The 18,794-nt window shown below is 38.0% G+C and overlaps 1 protein-coding gene across 1 annotated transcript in view; it reads left to right on the top strand.

The window, feature by feature from the left end:
• The window catches only part of LNPEP (leucyl and cystinyl aminopeptidase), a 96,358-nt gene that overhangs the window by 36,798 nt on the left and 40,766 nt on the right, over positions 1-18,794 (top strand). The window contains exons 2-4 of the mRNA XM_080805014.1: positions 141-981; positions 5,474-5,612; positions 6,923-7,054. Coding sequence (XP_080661140.1) covers positions 141-981; positions 5,474-5,612; positions 6,923-7,054 — 1,112 coding nt within the window. The remainder of the gene's footprint in view (positions 1-140; positions 982-5,473; positions 5,613-6,922; positions 7,055-18,794) is intronic.

Here is an 18,794-nt window from a genome sequence, read left to right as displayed (position 1 = left end):
TTTAATTCAGGAGCTCTGAGATGGAAATAAGTCTTAGTGATAAAAAAGTTCTTAGATTAAATGTGGTTTTGATAGTAGGCATTTTATTACAAAATTTTTTTTCTAATTCTGTGCCTTGTCCTTATGTTTTGGTTGTTTAGATCTGCTTCAGCTCCCCAGGAATATGATTGAAAACAGCATGTTTGAGGAAGAACCAGATGTGGTAGATTTAGCCAAAGAGCCCTGTTTGCATCCTCTAGAGCCTGATGAGGTGGAATATGAGCCCCGGGGTTCACGACTGCTGGTGCGGGGTCTTGGTGAGCATGAGATGGATGAGGATGAAGAGGATTATGAGTCATCTGCGAAACTGCTGGGCATGTCCTTCATGAACAGAAGCTCAGGCCTTCGGAACAGTGCAACCGGCTATAGGCCGAGCCCAGATGGGACTTGTTCCGTACCATCTGCAAGGACCATGGCGGTCTGTGTTTTTCTTATTGTGGTTGCTGTTTCTATAATCATGGTGATTTATCTACTGCCCAGATGTACCTTTACCAAAGAAGGCTGCCATAAAAAAAACCAATCAATGAGACTAATTCAGCCACTTGCGACAAATGGAAAGGTGTTTCCGTGGGCACAAGTCAGGCTTCCCACCACCATTATGCCACTACGCTATGAACTTAACCTACACCCAAACCTCACCTCGATGACATTCAAGGGTTCTGTGACAATTTCACTTCAGACTCTTCAGGCCACGTGGAATATCATTCTTCACAGTACAGGCCATAATATTTCGAGAGTGACCTTTATGTCAGCAGTTTCAAGCCAAGAAAAACAAGTTGAGGTCTTGGAATACCCATTTCATGAACAAATTGCCATTGTTGCCCCTGAAACCCTTCTTGAAGGACACAATTATACCTTGAAGATAGAGTATTCAGCAAATATATCTAGTTCTTACTATGGGTTTTATGGAATCTCCTACACAGATGAAAGTAATGAGAAAAAGTATGTAGCCTTCCTAAATGATTCTACTTCTTTGCTCTGTGATGACTTACATAATATGGATTCCTTTGCCCACACCAAGAGACATTAACTGGAATTTTTTTTTTTTTAAGGAGGTTATGTGCAAAATAGTAGAATGGTGATTTGGAAGGATATACTATTGCTGTCTTAGTCAAAGCCGTTAGCAACTATGTCATGGAGGGATTTAGGCAGGCGGGTGGGAAGAAATGGATGAAGAGTATATCAGTTATAGTCTCTAGCACAAAATCTTAAGTTATTTTGAGCTTTTAATGCTGGTGAATCTAGTTTTCAGTCACCTCACGGGATCTCGGTGGATGCAAAAAAGAATATTGATTTTTTTAAAGACCTATTTTCCTAACATGCAGAGCTTTTAGGAGGTGCTTAGTGAGATGGAGAAAGAGGGCAGGAAGAACGGTTGTATGCTTACATATATCATTTTTAGTGTCCTTAATATTTGCTGTTCATTAAAAAAGTCACTCGTTTTGGATTTCTGATGGAATTTTTAAAAAATCTAGGAGAGACTTAATTTGTTTTTTAAAAAAGGCGATTCAAAACATAAAAGTATTCGGCCCCTATTTAGACTGTTATTTTTCACTTGAATCTTAGTATTCATAGTATATAGTTTCAGTTTCTGGAAAGATGCGGTGTACACTGCATACAGGTTATTCTTAAGTAGCAATAATGTCATTTCTCTTAATGTACATGAAATCTTATTAGATCTGTTTAATTTGATTGGCACATTCTCTCATATTACTTTGTAAGCCAGTTTTTGAATTACTGATGCTAGCCGTTTGGCAAATGTATGTTGGTGTATTGAGAAAAATAGAATAGAGATGAATATTTAAAATCTGTCTTAAGGAAATGGTTTGAACCTTCTTAAATGGTGAAAGACAAAGCAAGATCTATATACCTATGCAGAAAAGTAATTTTTTTCTTTGCCTTTATCTTAAAAAAAAAAAAAAAAAAAGCATTCTGGCGCGTGCGTGAGATCTGATGTTAAAAACAAATTTATGATTGTGAGATGTGGGGGTGGGTACTGCCAGAGGTGAATGTGACCCACGATAGGCTCACACCCATTTCCTTTGTGGGTCAGTGTTTCTTTCCTTTTTACTTTCACTCTGATCTAAAACTAGAACTTTACCTGTTCAAATGTCTCTATTAACAAAGAAAACTGAACTATAATATAGTAAACAGGATTCCCCCCCAAAAAGGGCAGATTTATAATTATGGCAGCTCATGGCTTCTTGCCTTTATTTCTCCCTTTACAATCATTATCTCTAGGAACTACAGGATATACATAAAAACAATGCAAACAAACCTGGAAGACAAATCCTGTAGTCATCTCTTCTAATCAGATTATTGCCCTTGGAGTCCCTTGGGCCTACTACTATCTAATGGAAGGAATAAATGTATGGCAGAGAAAGGTGATTTTGGGTATGGCCACTTGTTGATTCTTGCCATGAGCTAGATCAAGTTGTGGAAAATGCTAGAAAAGTAGAGAAAACAATTCCTTAAAAGTAAGAAATAGAACATTATTTAAAAAGTATTTTTAAATATATTAAAACAAGTAGTATGTGAAATACTGCTGTTAAAAAAGTATATAAATCTGTTAACCTGCCTGCTTCAGTAAAATGAATGCCCCACATGGTTGTATATTTTGATGGAAGATAAGAGTTGAGAAGATTATTTACCTTTCAAGGTATCTGAGAACTGTAATTCAAAGCGATATTTTTGGTCTCTCTCCAACTTTTAATTTTGCATGATTCTATTAGAGAATTTTTTTACATGCCCCCTCCAAAGTGTAGTAAGAATAACTACTTAAACAACTAGATAAAATAATTAAGGGATATGTTCCTTATTGATGGGAAAATCAGATTATATGTAAATGTCAAACATACATTTGTGGTCAGGGAACTTTACCGATGTCATCTAAGGTGTAGACATCAATGACCCTAAGATGTAGGGTCATTGAACTTGGAGTTCAGTCTAGAAGGTATTGATGATATACTTAAGGTTCTAGATAATAAACTGATACTAAAAGAACTAGTAAACAAATTTAGGATGGGGATGTGTTTTATTTCTTTGTCCTTCAGTTTTTCAGTCCTTTTTCTTGAACTCTTCAAGCTTCCTCTTAACTGATCTCCTGGCCTCCAAACTTGCCACTTTCCCCTACTCTTCTCTTGCCACCATCTTACACACAGTTGCCAGGCTCATATTTCTAGAAGTACACATTTAACCATGTTGATCTTTGGTTTAAGATCCTTTAGCACTTCCTCTTTTCTAATAGGATTCAGTTCAAGATTTTAACAGATCTGGCCCTTGTTTTATCTCCTATCCCTCACCTGCCATAACGACCTTCATGTGCGTCTCCTGAATTCCAGTGATAATAATATTTACTGAGAACCAAAGTGCTAGGAGCTTCTCCAAGCACTTTCTGTGTTTAGTCTTTGATCTTTTCAAACCCACAAAGAGGTGGATATTAATATTTCATTCATTTTATAGGTAATGAGGCAGAGGCACATAAAGCAACTCATCTAACATCTTATGGCTAGCAGGTAGCAGAGGGGGACCTCAATGTCATTTTCACTAGAAGCCCTGTTCTTAACCACTATGATGTACTGGCCCCCGAGTTCACAGCACCTTTTCATTTACCCACTGTTACTCCCAGTGGTTAGAATTCTGTTGCATGACCCCCAGCTAATTCATAATCGTCTTCAGCACTTCAGGTAATGCTCAAAGTGCAGCTAGTATTTCTGAAAGCAAAGGAAATCACTAATGAAAGCATAAGCTTCAGGGTATTCAACATAGATAGGATAGATTATAAGTATCCTCAAGCAGCAGCCTTCTCAAAGAGACTTTTATGTAAAAGAGTTATTATTGCATCCCTTTGAACAGTAATTTAAAATTTTCTTTGTCTCAGAACATTATGATCCAGTTTTTATCTAATAAAGCAGTGGTCTAAGTAGACTATATGCATGTTATGGATATCATTAAACTTTATCCCCTGGTCCCTTGTGGCTCTCTTCCATAATTTTCTGTCAAGTATTTAAGAATTTGGGAGTGAGGTGAAGAAATTGAGTATTAGCAACATAATATGTTTAATTGTTTCCTGTATGTTGATTGCTATCTTTTGTGCAGTTTCCTCAATAGAAACAATTATTTGGGCAAATCCTTATGGGAACAAAAGCACGATAATTTTAAGTGTGAATGAAGAGTTATGACTATCTAGCATTGGTAATAAACATCTATGTTGGACTTTGTGCCAGACAAGTAGTTTTTATTTTGAATAGACTTAATAGATTCTAATAAAACCCCTAACTGTTTGGCAGAGGATCCTACCTCAGTCCTAAGTTAATGAATAAGGAAACCAAGGAGTATGTTACTGATTTGCCTGAAGTCACATGGCTGGAAAAGTGCAGGGTTTGGGTCTTCTTACTCTAAATCCCACACTCTTTTCTATATGTCTTTTTGAAGTGGAAACTAAGCCATAAGCGAGTGAGGCCATCATGTCCAGGGGGTGATTGTACATGTGCCATATGGACTAGTACCTGAAATATGGGCAACAGGGCCATACTTTGCCCTGATTACTCTATGGCCGTGTTGGGATGATTTCCCAAATGCAGATCTCTTTTATTCCTCCGTTTTAATTGAAAATCTGATTTTCTCCTCTTTTTCTTTTTATGCTTTTCTCCCAACTTTTAACTGAGGACTTTTGTATGATTTAAAGTCTCATGTGTTGTTGCTGTGCTGTAGGAAAGGGAGGAAATTTTTTTTATACACTTCTGAAGATTGTGAAGGAGACCATCATACTACAGAGCACCTAGGTTTTTTTTTGTTTTTGTTTTTGTTTTTTTTTTTTTTTTTTTATTCTTCATGAAAGTGTAAGTAGTAAGTTTAAGGTTTAGTGTTGTGAAGCCAGAGTCTGGGTAGATGATTGATGGCAATTAATGACCACCCTTCATACTGATGTCCATCTGAAACCTTTTTAATCCACTGAGCTACCCAGGCACCCTTATCTGAAACCTTTTTAAGACCACAGTGGCCCACTGTAGGCTACCTTTGTGGCTTTATCTCCAGCCATCCTGGACAGCCTCCTCCAGTCCCTGAGTATCCATCACTCTGTCTTGTGCTTCCCACTCTTTCTACAGTGTCCTTTCTTCCCTCTCCACCTTTTCAAATATTCCTCATTTTTTAAGACTGTTCAAATTTTGTCACCAGTTTCCATACGGTATCTCAACTGCTACTCAGAATTTGTTTCCTATCCTTTGTTTCCACTGCTTTATTTTCATTATTAATGACATGGTTTACAGCCTGACAGGTGTCTGTTCATCATATAACCTGTGCCTCTCCCAGCTGATTGCAGATCCTTTAATGACTGGGATTTGCCAGGTTTATCTTAGTGTCCCTAGTACTTGGCAAGATGCCTTCAATAGTAGGTGCTCAATAACTGTGGATGAATTTACATTTGTTTTAGGTACTTTGCAGCAACTCAGTTTGAACCCCTGGCAGCAAGATCTGCTTTTCCTTGTTTTGATGAACCAGGATTTAAAGCCACATTTATCATCAGGATCATAAGGGATGAGCAATATACTGCTTTATCAAATATGCCTAAGGTACTGTTCTGTTCCTTAATGTAAAACCTTTGAGTGGATCTCTTTCTTTGTAATTAATACTTGAATTCCTCTTTGTGATAATGTTGAGAATGATTAAAATCCTATACATTCTTATTCTTTCTTAAAATACTTAAATAAAAGTTAAAATATACATTGGAATTAATTAAGAAGTCAGCCCAAGGAGCAGTTGAAGAAAGAGGAAGACCTGCTGGATGTGGAATGTGTGGGCAGGAAATGGAAGTGTGTGCCATATACTAAAGCATTACAAATAATAATATTATATGAACTAGTACTAAAGATCACAGTGGTATTTTCTGAGATGTGTATTTGCTATTCTAAATAGTGATACATGATAGTGTTGAATCATGACTGACCTTGGTGTTTTATTGGTTATTTGAAAAATCTCTATGGTAATGTGGAGGTTTATCAAGAGTGTGTACCTCTTTCTTAGATGTAAATTCTGTGTGGGAGGCAGTGGGGATGAAACAAAGAAGAATTTCTTTTATGCTAAACAGAAGCTAGGGTTTTGGTTTTTTCCCTGACACATGAGTGGCCATGTGGAACCCATGTGGTTAGTAGAGAGGAACAGCCACATCTAACAGACTATGGAGTCATCCAGATAAGAGAGGATGTGATCTGTCCTTCAATTGGGACATCACTTCAGCAGCTCCACTCCTAGCCATACTCTTCACCTTAATCTTCCTTTAAAAGAGGGGAGATACCTACTTGCCTAATATCCCAAAACATATCTTAATTCATGGTCAGAAAATCTTGCAACGTTGCCTGCATTCTCTCATCTTGTGTCTACTGCATACTTCTCTAGTGACTTATCACCTTTGATTCTGCTAAGCCTTCTTAAGGTCATCAACATGGCACTTTAAAAAAGCTGTTTCAGATCTTTCAGAGGGATATCCCAATTGTAGCTCCTTCTTCTGAATTTGTAGCAGTAGAGTGGAGCACTCCTACATCATAAGGAAGGATTTGGTTTTGGTGGTATTTTAAAGGGGAAAGACAGAACCACTGATATTCACTATTTCTAAGTTACATTTATTTAAAGTGGATCTTTTGGAATTAAAATTCCTTAAAGATTTTCACTGTACTCGGTGTATTTGCATGATGAGGCACAATGGAGCAGGTTGAGAGTAAAGGCCATGCTCTGTTTAGAGTAAGAGTCATGCTCTCTTGTGCTGAGAGACTAAAATATGCCAACATCTTCCCTACTTGTGTCCTATTTGAATTTTCAATTTCTTAGTTTGTTACTGTCATTTATTCCCATAGTTACCTAGATATCTTTTCCCCTTTGCTTGTAGAATTCATCAGTCATCATGGAAGATGGACTCGTTCAAGATGAGTTTTCTGAGAGTGTGAAAATGAGCACTTACCTTGTTGCATTCATTGTTGGGGAGATGAAGAACCTGAGTCAGGATGTAAATGGAACCCTGGTATGTTGTTGTAGTAATTGTCTTGAAAGCCTGTTTCATAAGAGGTTAAGAGAGATTCTTTAATGATTTCTGACAGCTACTTTATGAGAAAATAAGCTTTAAAAATTTTTTTTTAATTTAAATTTAATTAACATAAAATATATTATTTGTTTCAGGGTACAGGTCCATGATTCATCAGTCTTATATAATACTCAGTGCTCCTTGCAACACATACCCTCCCCAGTGTCCATCACCCAATTACCCCATCCTTACCCCTCCCTCCCCTCCAGCAACCCTCTGTTTGTTTCCTATGATTTAGAGATCTTATGGTTTGTCTCCCTCTCTAGTTTTGTCTTGTTTCATTTCTTCCTTTCTTCCCCTATGATTCTCTGCCTTGTTTCTTAAGTTCCACATAGGAAGATAAGCTTTTGGATCACAACTCTGACAGCTTATGCTAGAAATGTTACTTTTTGCTTAGTTTTATTTACTTTCATTAATTAAATACCCAGGTCAATAATTTTCAAGTTTCCTTTAATTTTACTTCTACAAGAGAATTCCAGTAAGACAGTATATGTATAACAAAGCTTCTATAACTGGGCTGCACAATATGGTAGTCAGGGGCTTTATGTGGTTTTTATATTTAAATTAACTAAATTTAGATGATGGCATCATGGCTGAATAAGGTGTCCCTCATTCATGTCCTCTCGCCCCAACAATAATTGACATCTGTTCATGGACAAAAATGGAAGCTGTGGGATCTCCAACACCATATGCCAAAGGACCTGGGAGGAACCCGATGCATCAGGTACTAGGCATACAGACCATGGTTCTGGCTGTGGACCTGTAATGGCATGTGAAACAGCTCTAGCCCTCTTGGCCATGGTGTGGAAGCACCTGAGAAATACTGTCTTAGTAACACCTGGACAAAACAGCCTTTGTGGAAGTCCATATTTCTAGCCAAAAAGTTCAGCACTCTTGGAGGAGAGAAATGCAAGTTTGGATAAATTGGCAAGAGCAGTTAGTAAAGGGTAGAGGAGGTGACTGCTACTTCAGATGTGAAGACAATAATGTAAAACTTCAAGGAACATGAAAAATCAAGAAAACATGACAACACCAGAGAATCACAATAGTCTTCCAGTAACAGATCCCAAAAACATGGAGATCTGTGATTTACCCAACAAAGAGTTCAAAAGAGCTTTTTAAAGGAAAGTTAATGAGGTATAAGAAAACACAAAAAGATAATTCAGTGGAATCTGGAAACAATACATGAACAAAATGAGAGTTGTAACAGATAGAGAAATCATAAGAAAGAATTTATTCTGGGGCTGAAAAATATAATGAGTAAAATTAAAAAGGGGGAAGTAGAGAACATCTATAGTAGAATGGATCAAGCAAAAGAAAGAATCAAGCAAAAGAAAGAAAGAGGACAGGAAAGTTGAGGGGTGCTTGGATGGCTCATTCGGTTAAGCATCCAACTCTTGATTTCATTTAAGGTCATAGCTCAGGATCCTGGGATGGAGCCCCATGATGGGCTCCCCATGAACAGGGAGCATGCTTGAGGATTCCTCCTCTCCCCCTATCCCCCAGCCTGGCACATGCACTGCCCCCCACCGCTCCCAAATATATCTTTAAAAGAAAAAAAAAAGAGGCAGGAAAGTTGATATTATCCAGTGAGAGAACAAATAAAAATGGAGAAAAGACTGAAGAAAGCCTGATTTATAGGATACCGTCAAAGAAACAATTTGTGAATTCACTGGAGTTCCAAAAGGAAGAGATGGAGGAGGGGGGCAGAAAGCTTATTCAAAAGAAGTAATGGCTGACAGCTATCCAAATATGGTGAGAAATTTGGATAATCAAGTTTATAAAATTGACAGGTTATCAAGCAAACAGCTTGATGAGAGACATGATAATAAAACTGTCAGAAAATCAAAGAGAATCTTAAAAGGATCAAAAGAAGAGAAGCTTGTATCTTTCAAGGAATATGTCTATCAGTGGATTTCTCTGCAGAGAACTTAGCAACCAGAAGAGAGTCAGGTGATTCAAGGTGCTGAAAGGAAACTGCCAGCCAAAATACTCTTGTCTGACAAAGTTTTCCTACAGAAATGAAAGAGAGATAAAGACTTTCCCGGACAAAAGCTGAAGGAGTCCTTCACCATTAGCTCTCCCTTAAAAAGTGCTGAAAGGAGTGCTTCCAGCTGAAATAAAAGGACACTAATTAGTAAAATGAAAATATATGAAAATATTTTATGAATATATATGAAAATATACAACACACTGGGAAAGATAAGTATATCTTACAGTATAAGTAAGATAAGTATATCTTACAGTATCATGTGGTGTATACATCCAACAGAATGCATAAAAAAGCAGTTCTGAGAAGGATGTTTTGAGTGATAAATGCCTATGTTAAGAAACAAGAAAGATCCCAAATAAACGACCTGACTTTATACCTCAAGGAACCAGAAAAAGAACAAACTAAATTCAAAGTTAACAGGAGAAAAGAAATAACAAAGATCAGAATACAAAAAATTGAAAGAGGTAACAGAGAAACATTAGAAAAGATCAGTGAAACTAGAGCCGGGTTTTTTTTTTTGTTTGTTTGTTTTTGTTTTTGTTTTTTTTTGAAAAATAAATAAAAATGACAGAACTTTACTTGGACTAAGAAAACACAAGATTCAAAATCGGAAATGAAAGAAGCATTACCATTGATACCACAGAAATACAAAGGAACATAAGAGACTACTATGAACAATTATAGGCCAATAAAATGGATAATCTAGAAAACATGGATAAATTACTAGAAACATGCAACCTAACAAGACTGAATCATGAAGACATAAAATAACTGAACAGATCAGAAATGAGTAAAGAGATTGAATCAGTAATCAAAAACCTCCCAGCAAAGAAAGTCCAGGATCAGGTGGTCTCTCTGGTGAATTCTACCAAACATTAAAGAAAAATTAATGCCAATTCTTCTCAAACTCTCTAAAAAGTTGGAAAGGAGGAAATACTTCCTGACTTACTTTACGAGGCTAGCATTACCCTCATATCAAAGCCAGATAAGGACATCACAAGAAAACTATAGGCCAATGTCCCTGATGAATATACATGCAATAGATGTCTCTGCACAAAGTTCTCAAGAAAATATTAGCAAATTGAATTCAGTAGCACATTAAAAGGATCATAGACCATGATCGAGGGGTATTTATCGCTGGGATACAAGATGTTTCAACATAGGCAAATCATAAATATGATACATCACATTAGTAGAATGAGAGATAAATAGCACATGATCATCTCAATAGCTACAGAAAAAGTATTTGACAAAGTACAGCTTCGTTCCCTGTTAAAAAACTCTAAACAAATTAGGTATAGAAGAGTATACCCAAACATAATAAGAGGCCATATATGACAAGCCCACAGGTCATTATACTCAACAGTGAAAGGCTGAAGATCAAGAACAAGAAAAGGGTGTCCACTCTTACCACTCTTATTTAAAATAGTACTTGAAATCTTAGCTGGAGAACTTAGACAATAAAAAAGAAACGTGGAGGGGTCAAGATGGTGGAGAAGTAGCAGGCTGAGACGACATCAGGTGGCAGGAGATCAGCTAGATAGCTTATCAAACCACTGCAAACACCTACAAATCCAAGAGGAGACCAAAGAGAAGAAGAGCAACAATTCTAGAAACAGAAAATCAACCACTTTCTGAAAGGTAGGACCGGTGGAGAAGTGAATCCAAAGCTATGGGAAGATAGACCGCAGGGGGAGGGGCCGGCTCCTGGCAAGCGGCGGAGCAACGGAGCACTAAATCAGGACTTTTAAAAGTCTGCTCCACTGAGGGACTTTGCTCCAGAGGCTAAACCGGGGTGAAGCCCACACGGGGTCAGTGTGGCCCCAGGTCCCGCAGGGTCACAGAAGGATCGGGGGTGTCTGAGTGTCGCAGAGCTTGCAGGTATTAGAATGGGGAAGCCGGCTACAGAGACGAAGCCGAGGAGTGAGCGCTCAACTCGGGGTTACCTTGAACCGTAATCCATGGCACAGGCCACTGCTCTGTGAGTGAAGTCCCCACAAGATCCAGGGAGGACCCCCTGGGGGAGCTCAGGGATCTGCGGAGTTCGGAGACTCCAGGCGGAGCTATGTGCCAGAGACAGAGATGCTTGGTCACAGGCTGGGTGAGCTTGGAGCGCGGTCGGAGGCCAGGGAGACAGAAGTGATTGAGCACTTTTCTCTGAGGACGCACTGAGGAGTGGGGCCCCGAGCTCTCGGATCCTCCAGGCTGGAGATTGGGAGGCCGCCATTTTCATTCCCGTCCTCCAGAACTCTATGGAAAGCGCTTAGGGAACAAAAGCTCCCAAAAGCAAACCTGAGCGGATTACTTAGCCCGGCCCCTGGTAAGGGCCGGTGCAATTCCGCCTTGGGCAAAGACACTTGAGAATCACTACAACAGGCCCCTCCCCCAGAAGATCCACAAGAAATCCAGCCAAGACCAAGTTTACTTACCAAGGAGAACAGCAGAGGAGGAGAAAGCAAAGCATGGAATTCATGGCTTTCTCCCCTGATTCTTTAGTCTTGCAGTTAATTTTTTTAAATTTTGTTTTTTTTCTTCTGTTAAATTTTTTTTTAACTTTTACCCTTTCCTCTTTTAATGTTTTTAACTAGTTTATCTTAACAATACCTTTCATTAAAAAAAATAATAATAATCTTTTTTGAACCTTCATTATTATAGTCATATTTTATCCTTCATTGTATCTATTTTTTGTATACACATAGGGTTTTTTCTTCTAAAAAATTTGGGGTACAACTTCTTCTAATAGATCAAAATATACCCTAAATCTAGCTCCGGGCTTGTTCTAGTCTCTAGCCCGAGCAAATTCTCTCCACTTTCTTTTTCTTTATTCTCCCAACCAACTTACTTTATCAACTCCTTTTTTAGAAATTTAAAAAAAAAAAAAGTTTTTTTTTCCATCTTTATAGGCATATTCCATCCCTTCATTGTGTTTACCCTTACATGTTTTTCATTCTTTAAAATTTTGGGAAGTAGTTTCTTCTAAGAGACCAAAATACTCCCAAAATTAAGTGGGTGATGCTGTTCTAGTCACCAGTCTAATATGTGTGTGTGTGTGTGTGTGTGTGTGTGTGTACTCTTTTTTATATTTTTTTCTTTTTTTGTTTTCTTTTTCTAATTTTTTTTTTCCTGAACTTGTTTTTATCCCCTTTCTCCCCTCCACGATTTGGGGGCTCTTTTGATTTGCTTAAAGCACATTTTCCTGGGTGTTAGCCACCCTTTTAGTATTTTATTTGCTCCTTCATATATTCTTATCTGGACAACATGGCAAGGCGGAAAAACTCACCACAAAAAAAAAGAACATGAGGCAGTACCGAAGGCTAGGGACCTAATCAATACGGACATTGGTAATATGTCAGATCTAGAGTTCAGAATGACAATTCTCAAGGTTCTAGCCGGGCTCGAAAAAGGCATGGAAGATATTGGAGAAACCCTCTCCGGAGAGATAAAAGCCCTTTCTGGAGAAATAAAAGAACTAAAATCTAACCAAGTTGAAATAAAAAAAGCTATTAATGAGGTGGAATAAAAAATGGAGGCTCTTACTTCTAGGATAAATGAGGCAGAAGAAAGAATTAGTGATATAAAAGACCAAATGACGGAGAATAAAGAAGCTGAGCAAAAGAGAGACAAACAAATATTGGACCAGGAGGGAGAATTTGAGAGATAAGTGACACCATAAGACAAAACAACATTAGAATAATTGGGATTCCAGAAGAAGAAGAAAGAGAGAGGGGAGCAGAAGGTATATTGGAGAGAATTATTGTAGAGAATTTCCCTAATATGGCAAAGGGAACAGATAGCAAAATCCAGGAGGTGCAGAGAACCCCCCTCAAAATCAATAAGAATAGGTCCACACCCCGTCACCTAATAGTAAAATTTACAAGTCTTAGCGACAAAGAGAAAATCCTGAAAGCAGCCCAGGAAAAGAGTCTGTAACTTAAAATGGTAAAAATATTAGATTGGCAGCAGACTTATCCACAGAGACCTGGCAGGCCAGAAAGGACTGGCATGATATATTCAGAGCACTAAACAAGAAAAACATGCAGCCAAGAATACTATATCCGGCTAGGCTATCATTGAAAATAGAAGGAGAGATAAAAAGCTTCCAGGACAAACAAAAACTGAAAGAATTTGCAAACACCAAACAAGCTCTATAGGAAATATTGAAAGGGGTCCTCTAAGCAAAGAGAGACCCTAGAAGTAGTAGATCAGAAAGGAACAGAGATAATATACAGTAACAGTCACCTTACAGGCAATACAATGGCACTAAATTCATATCTCTCAATAGTTACCCTGAATGTTAATGGGCTAAATGCCCCAATCAAAAGACACAGGGTATCAGAATGGATAAAAAAACAAAACCCATCAATATGTTGCCTACAAGAAACTCATTTTAGACCCGAAGACACCTCCAGATTTAAAGTGAGGGGGTGGAAAACAATGTACCATGCTAATGGACATCAGAAGAAAGCTGGGGTGGCAATCCTTATATCAGATCAATTAGATTTTAAGCCAAAGACTATAATAAGAGATGAGGAAGGACACTATATCATACTCAAAGGGTCTGTCCAACAAGAAGCTCTAACAATTTTAAATATCTATGCCCCTAACATGGGAGCAGCCAACTATAAGAAACACATCGACAATAATACAATAATAGTAGGGGACTTTAACACTCCCCTCACTGAAATGGAGAGATCATCCAAGCAAAAGATCTACAAGGAAATAAAGGCCTTAAATGACACACTGGAACAGAGGGACATCACAGATAGATTCAGAACATTCCATCCCAAAGCAACAGAGTACACATTCTTCTCTAGTGCACATGGAACATTCTCCAGAATAGATCACATCCTGGGTCATAAATCAGGTCTCAACTGGTATCAAAAGATTGGGATCATTCCCTGCACATTTTCAGACTGCAGTGCTCTGAAGCTAGAGCTCAATCACAAGAGGAAATTTGGAAAGAACCCAAATACATGGAGACTAAACAGCATCCTTCTAAAGAATGAATGGGTCAACCAGGAAATTAAAGAAGAATTGAAAAAATTCATGGAAACAAGTGATAATGAAAACACAACAGTTCAAAATCTGTGGGACACAGTAAAGGTAGTCCTGAGAGGAAAATATATAGCAATACAAGACTTTCTCAAGAAACAAGAAAGGTCTCAAATACACAACCTAACCCTACACCTAAAGGAACTGGAGAAAGAACAACAAAGAAAGCCTAAACCCAGCAGGAGAAGAGAAATCAAAAAGATCAGAGCAGAATCAATGAAATAGAAACTAAAAAAACAATAGAACAAATAAACGAAACTAGGAGCTATTTCTTTGAAAGAATTAATAAGATTGACAAACCCCTGGCCAGAGTTATAAAAAAAAAGAGAGAGAGAGAAAGGACCCAAATAAATAAAATCTTGAATGAAAGAGGAGAGATCACAACCAACACCAAAGAAATACAAACAATTATAAGAACATACTATGAGCAACTCTACGCCCAAAAATTTGACAATCTGGAAGAAATGGATGCATTCCTAGAGACATATAAACTACCACAACTGAACCAGGAAGAAATAGAAAACCTGAACAGACCCATAACCAGTAAGGAGATTGAAACAGTCATCAAAAATCTCCAAACAAACAAAAGCCCAGGGCCAGACGGCTTCCCAGGGGAATTCTACCAAACATTTAAAGAAGAATTAATTCCTATTCTCCTGAAACTGTTCCAAAAAATAGAAATGGAAGGAAAACTTCCAAACTCATTTTATGAGGCCAGCATCACCTTGATCCCAAAACCAGACAAAGATCCCATCAAAGAGAATTACAGACCAATATCCTTGATGAACACAGATGCAAAAATTCTCACCAAAATACTAGCCAGTAGGATCCAACAGTACATTAAAAGGATTATTCACCACGACCAAGTGGGATTTATTCCAGGGCTGCAAGGTTGGATCAACATCCACAAATCAGTCAATTGATACAATACATTAATAAATGAAAAGAACAAGAACCATATGATACTCTCAATAGATGCTGAAAAAGCATTTGACAAAGTACAGCATCCCTTCCTGATCAAAACTCTTCAAAGTGTAGGGATAGAGGGCACATACCTCAATATTATCAAAGCCATCTATGAAAACCCACCGCAAATATCATTCTCAATGGAGAAAAACTGAAAGCTTTTCTGCTAAGGTCAGGAACACGGCAGGGATGTCCATTATCACCACTGCTATTCAACATAGTACTAGAAGTCCTAGCCTCAGCAATCAGACAACAAAAAGAAATTAAAGGCATCCAAATCGGCAAAGAAATAGTCAAACTATCATGCTTTGCAGATGATATTATACTATATGTGGAAAACCCAAAGGACTCCACTGCAAAACTGCTAGAACTTGTACAAGAATTCAGTAAAGTGTCAGGATATAAAATCAATGCACAGAAATCAGTTGCATTTCTTTACACCAACAACAAGACAGAAGAAAGAGAAATTAAGGAGTCAGTCCCATTTACAATTGCACCCAAAACCATAAGATACCTAGGAATAAACCTAACCAAAGAGGCAAAGAATCTGTACTCAGAAAACTATAAAGTACTCAGGAAAGAAATTGAGGAAGACACAAAAAAATGGAAAAATGTTCTATGCTCTTGGATTGGAAGAACAAATATTGTGAAAATGTCTATGCTACCTAAAGCAATCTGCACATTTAATGCAATCCCTATCAAAATCCCACCCATTTTTTTCAAAGAAATGGAACAAATAATCCTAAAATTTATATGGAAGCAGAAAAGACCTCGAATAGCCAAAGGAATAATGAAAAAGAAAGCCAAAGTTGGTGACATCACAATTCCAGACTTCAAGCTCTATTACAAAGCTGTCATCATCAAGACAGTATGGTACTGGCACAAAAACACATAGATCAATGGAACAGAATAGAGATCCCAGAAATAGACCCTCAACTCTATGGTCAACTAATCTTTGATAAAGCAGGAAAGAATGTCCAGTGGAAAAAAGACAGCCTCTTCAACAAATGATGTTGAGAAAATTGGACAGCCACATGAAGAAAAAGGAAATTGGACCATTTCCTGATACCACACACGAAAATAGACTCAAAATGAATGAAGGACCTCAATGTGAGAAAGGAATCCAGCAAAATTCTTGAGGAGAACACAGGCAGCAACCTCTTTGACCTCAGCCACAGCAACTTCTTCCTAGGTACATCACCAAAGTCAAGGGAAGCAAGGGCAAAAATGAACTATTGAGACTTCATCAAGATCAAAAGCTTTTGCACAGCAAAGGAAACAGTTAACAAAACCAAAAGACAACTGACAGAATGGGAGAAGATATTTGCAAACGACATATCAAATAAAGGGCTAGTATCCAAAATCTAGAAAGAACTTAGCAAACTCAACACCGAAAGAACAAATAATCCAATCAAGGAATGGGCAGAGGACATGAACAGACATTTCTGCAAAGAAGACATCCAGGTGGCCAACAGACACATGAAAAAATGCTCCACATCACTTGTCATCAGGGAAATACAAAACAAAACCACAATGAGATACCACCTCACACCAGTCAGAACGGCCAAAATTAACAAGTCAGGAAATGACAGATGCTGACGAGGATGTGGAGAAAGGGGAATCCTCCTACACTGTTGGTGGGAATACAAGCTGGTGCAACCACTCTGGAAAACAGCATGGAGGTTCCTCAAAAAGTTGAAAATAGAGCTACCCTATGACCCAGCAATTGCACTACTGGGTATTTACCCTAAAGATACAAACGTAGTGATCCAAAGGGGCATGTGCACCTGAATGTTTATAGCAGCAATGTCCAGAATAGCCAACCTATGAAAGAACCTAGATGTCCATCAGCAGATGAATGGATAAAGAAGAGGTGGTATATATACACAATGGAATACTATGCAGCCATCAAAAGAAATGAAATCTTGCCATTTGCAATGACGTGGATGGAACTAGAGGGTATTATGCTTAGCGAAATAAGTCAATCAGAGAAAGACAACTATCATATGATCTCCCTGATATGAGGAAGTGGAGATGGAACGTGGGGGGTTTAGAAGGTAGGAAAAGAATAAATGAAACAAGATGGGATCGGGAGGGAGACAAACCATAAAAGACTCAATCTAGCAGAACAAACTGAGGGTTGCTGTGGGGAGGGGAGTCGGGAGAGGGTGGTTGGGTTATGGACATTGCGGGGGGGTGTGCGCTGTTGTGAGTGCTGTGAAGTGTGTAAACCTGGCGATTCACAGACCTGTACCCCTGGGGCTAAAAATACATTATATGTTTATTAAAAAAAAAAAAAAAGGAAAAAAAGTAATGCAAGGGGCACCTGGGTGGCTCAATGGGTTAAAGCCTCTGCCTTCTGCTCGGGTCGTGTTCTCAGGGTCCTGGGACCGAGCCCCGTGTCGGATTCTCTGCTCAGCGGGGAGCCTGATTCCTCCTCTCTCTCTGCCTGACTCTCTGACTACTTGTGATCTCTGTCTGTCAAATAAATTAATAAAATCTTAAATAAAAAAAAAGAAAAAAATGCAAGGCATTCATATTGGAAAGGAAGAAGTGAAATTGTCTTTATTTGCAAATGATATGATATTATGTATAGAAAATCCTAAAGACTCTACCAAAAAACTGTTAGAAGTAATCAATGAATTTGTTGAAGTTGCAGGATTCAAACCAGCATACAGAAGTCAGTTGAATTCCTGTATACTAACAGTGAAATATCTGAAAAAGAAATAAAGAAAATCCCATTCATGATAGCATTCAAAACCAATAAGTACTTAGGAATAAATTTAGCAAAGGAGGTGAAAGATCTTTACACTGAAAGCTGTAAGATTTTGTTGAAAGAAATTAAAGAAGACAAAATAAATGGAAACGTATACCATGTTCATAAATCAGAAACGGTAATATTCTTAAAATGTCCATACTACACAAAGCCATCTATAGATTCAGTGCAGTTCCTATAAAAGTTTCAATGGCATTTTTCACAGAAAAAAAAAAAGGCAACAATATTAAAATGTGTGTGGAACCACAGACCTTAAATATCTGGAGAAATCTTGAGAAAGAACAAAGCTGGAGATATCACACTTCCAAATTTCAATCTATACTATAAAACTATGGTAATCACAACTATGTATGTATACTAATATATGTATATGTGTACATATGTATACTAATCAAGAGAGTATGGTGCTGACATAAAAATAGACACATTGACCAAGAAACAGAATTAAGAACCCAGAAAAAAAAAATGCCTAACTGGTCAACTCATATATAACAAGGAAGCCACGAATACTCAGTGGGGAAAGGATAGGCTCTCTAATAAATGGTACTGGGAAAACTGGACAATCACATGTATAAGAATGAAATTGGACCCTCGTCTTACATTACTCATAAAAATTAAACATATTAAAGACTTAAACATAAGGTCCGAAGCCATAAGACTTCTTTCTAGAAGAAAAAAAAAAACTCCTTGACATTGGTCTTGGTAACGATTTCTTGTATATGACACCAAAACACAAGCAACAAAAGCAAAAATCAGTAAGTGGGACTACATCAAACTAAAGAGCTTCTGCACAGGGACGCCTGGGTGGCTCAGTCAGTTAAGCATTTGCCTTTGGCTGAGGTCATGATCCCAGGGTCCTGGGATTGAGCTCTGCATGGGCTCCGTGCTCACTG

Source organism: Martes martes, assembly GCF_963455335.1.
Source record: "Martes martes genome assembly, chromosome: 5".
NCBI classification, from domain to species: Eukaryota; Metazoa; Chordata; class Mammalia; order Carnivora; family Mustelidae; genus Martes; species Martes martes.
The sequence above is the reverse complement of the archived record's forward strand: the minus strand, read 5'-3'. Positions and strand labels throughout refer to the sequence as shown.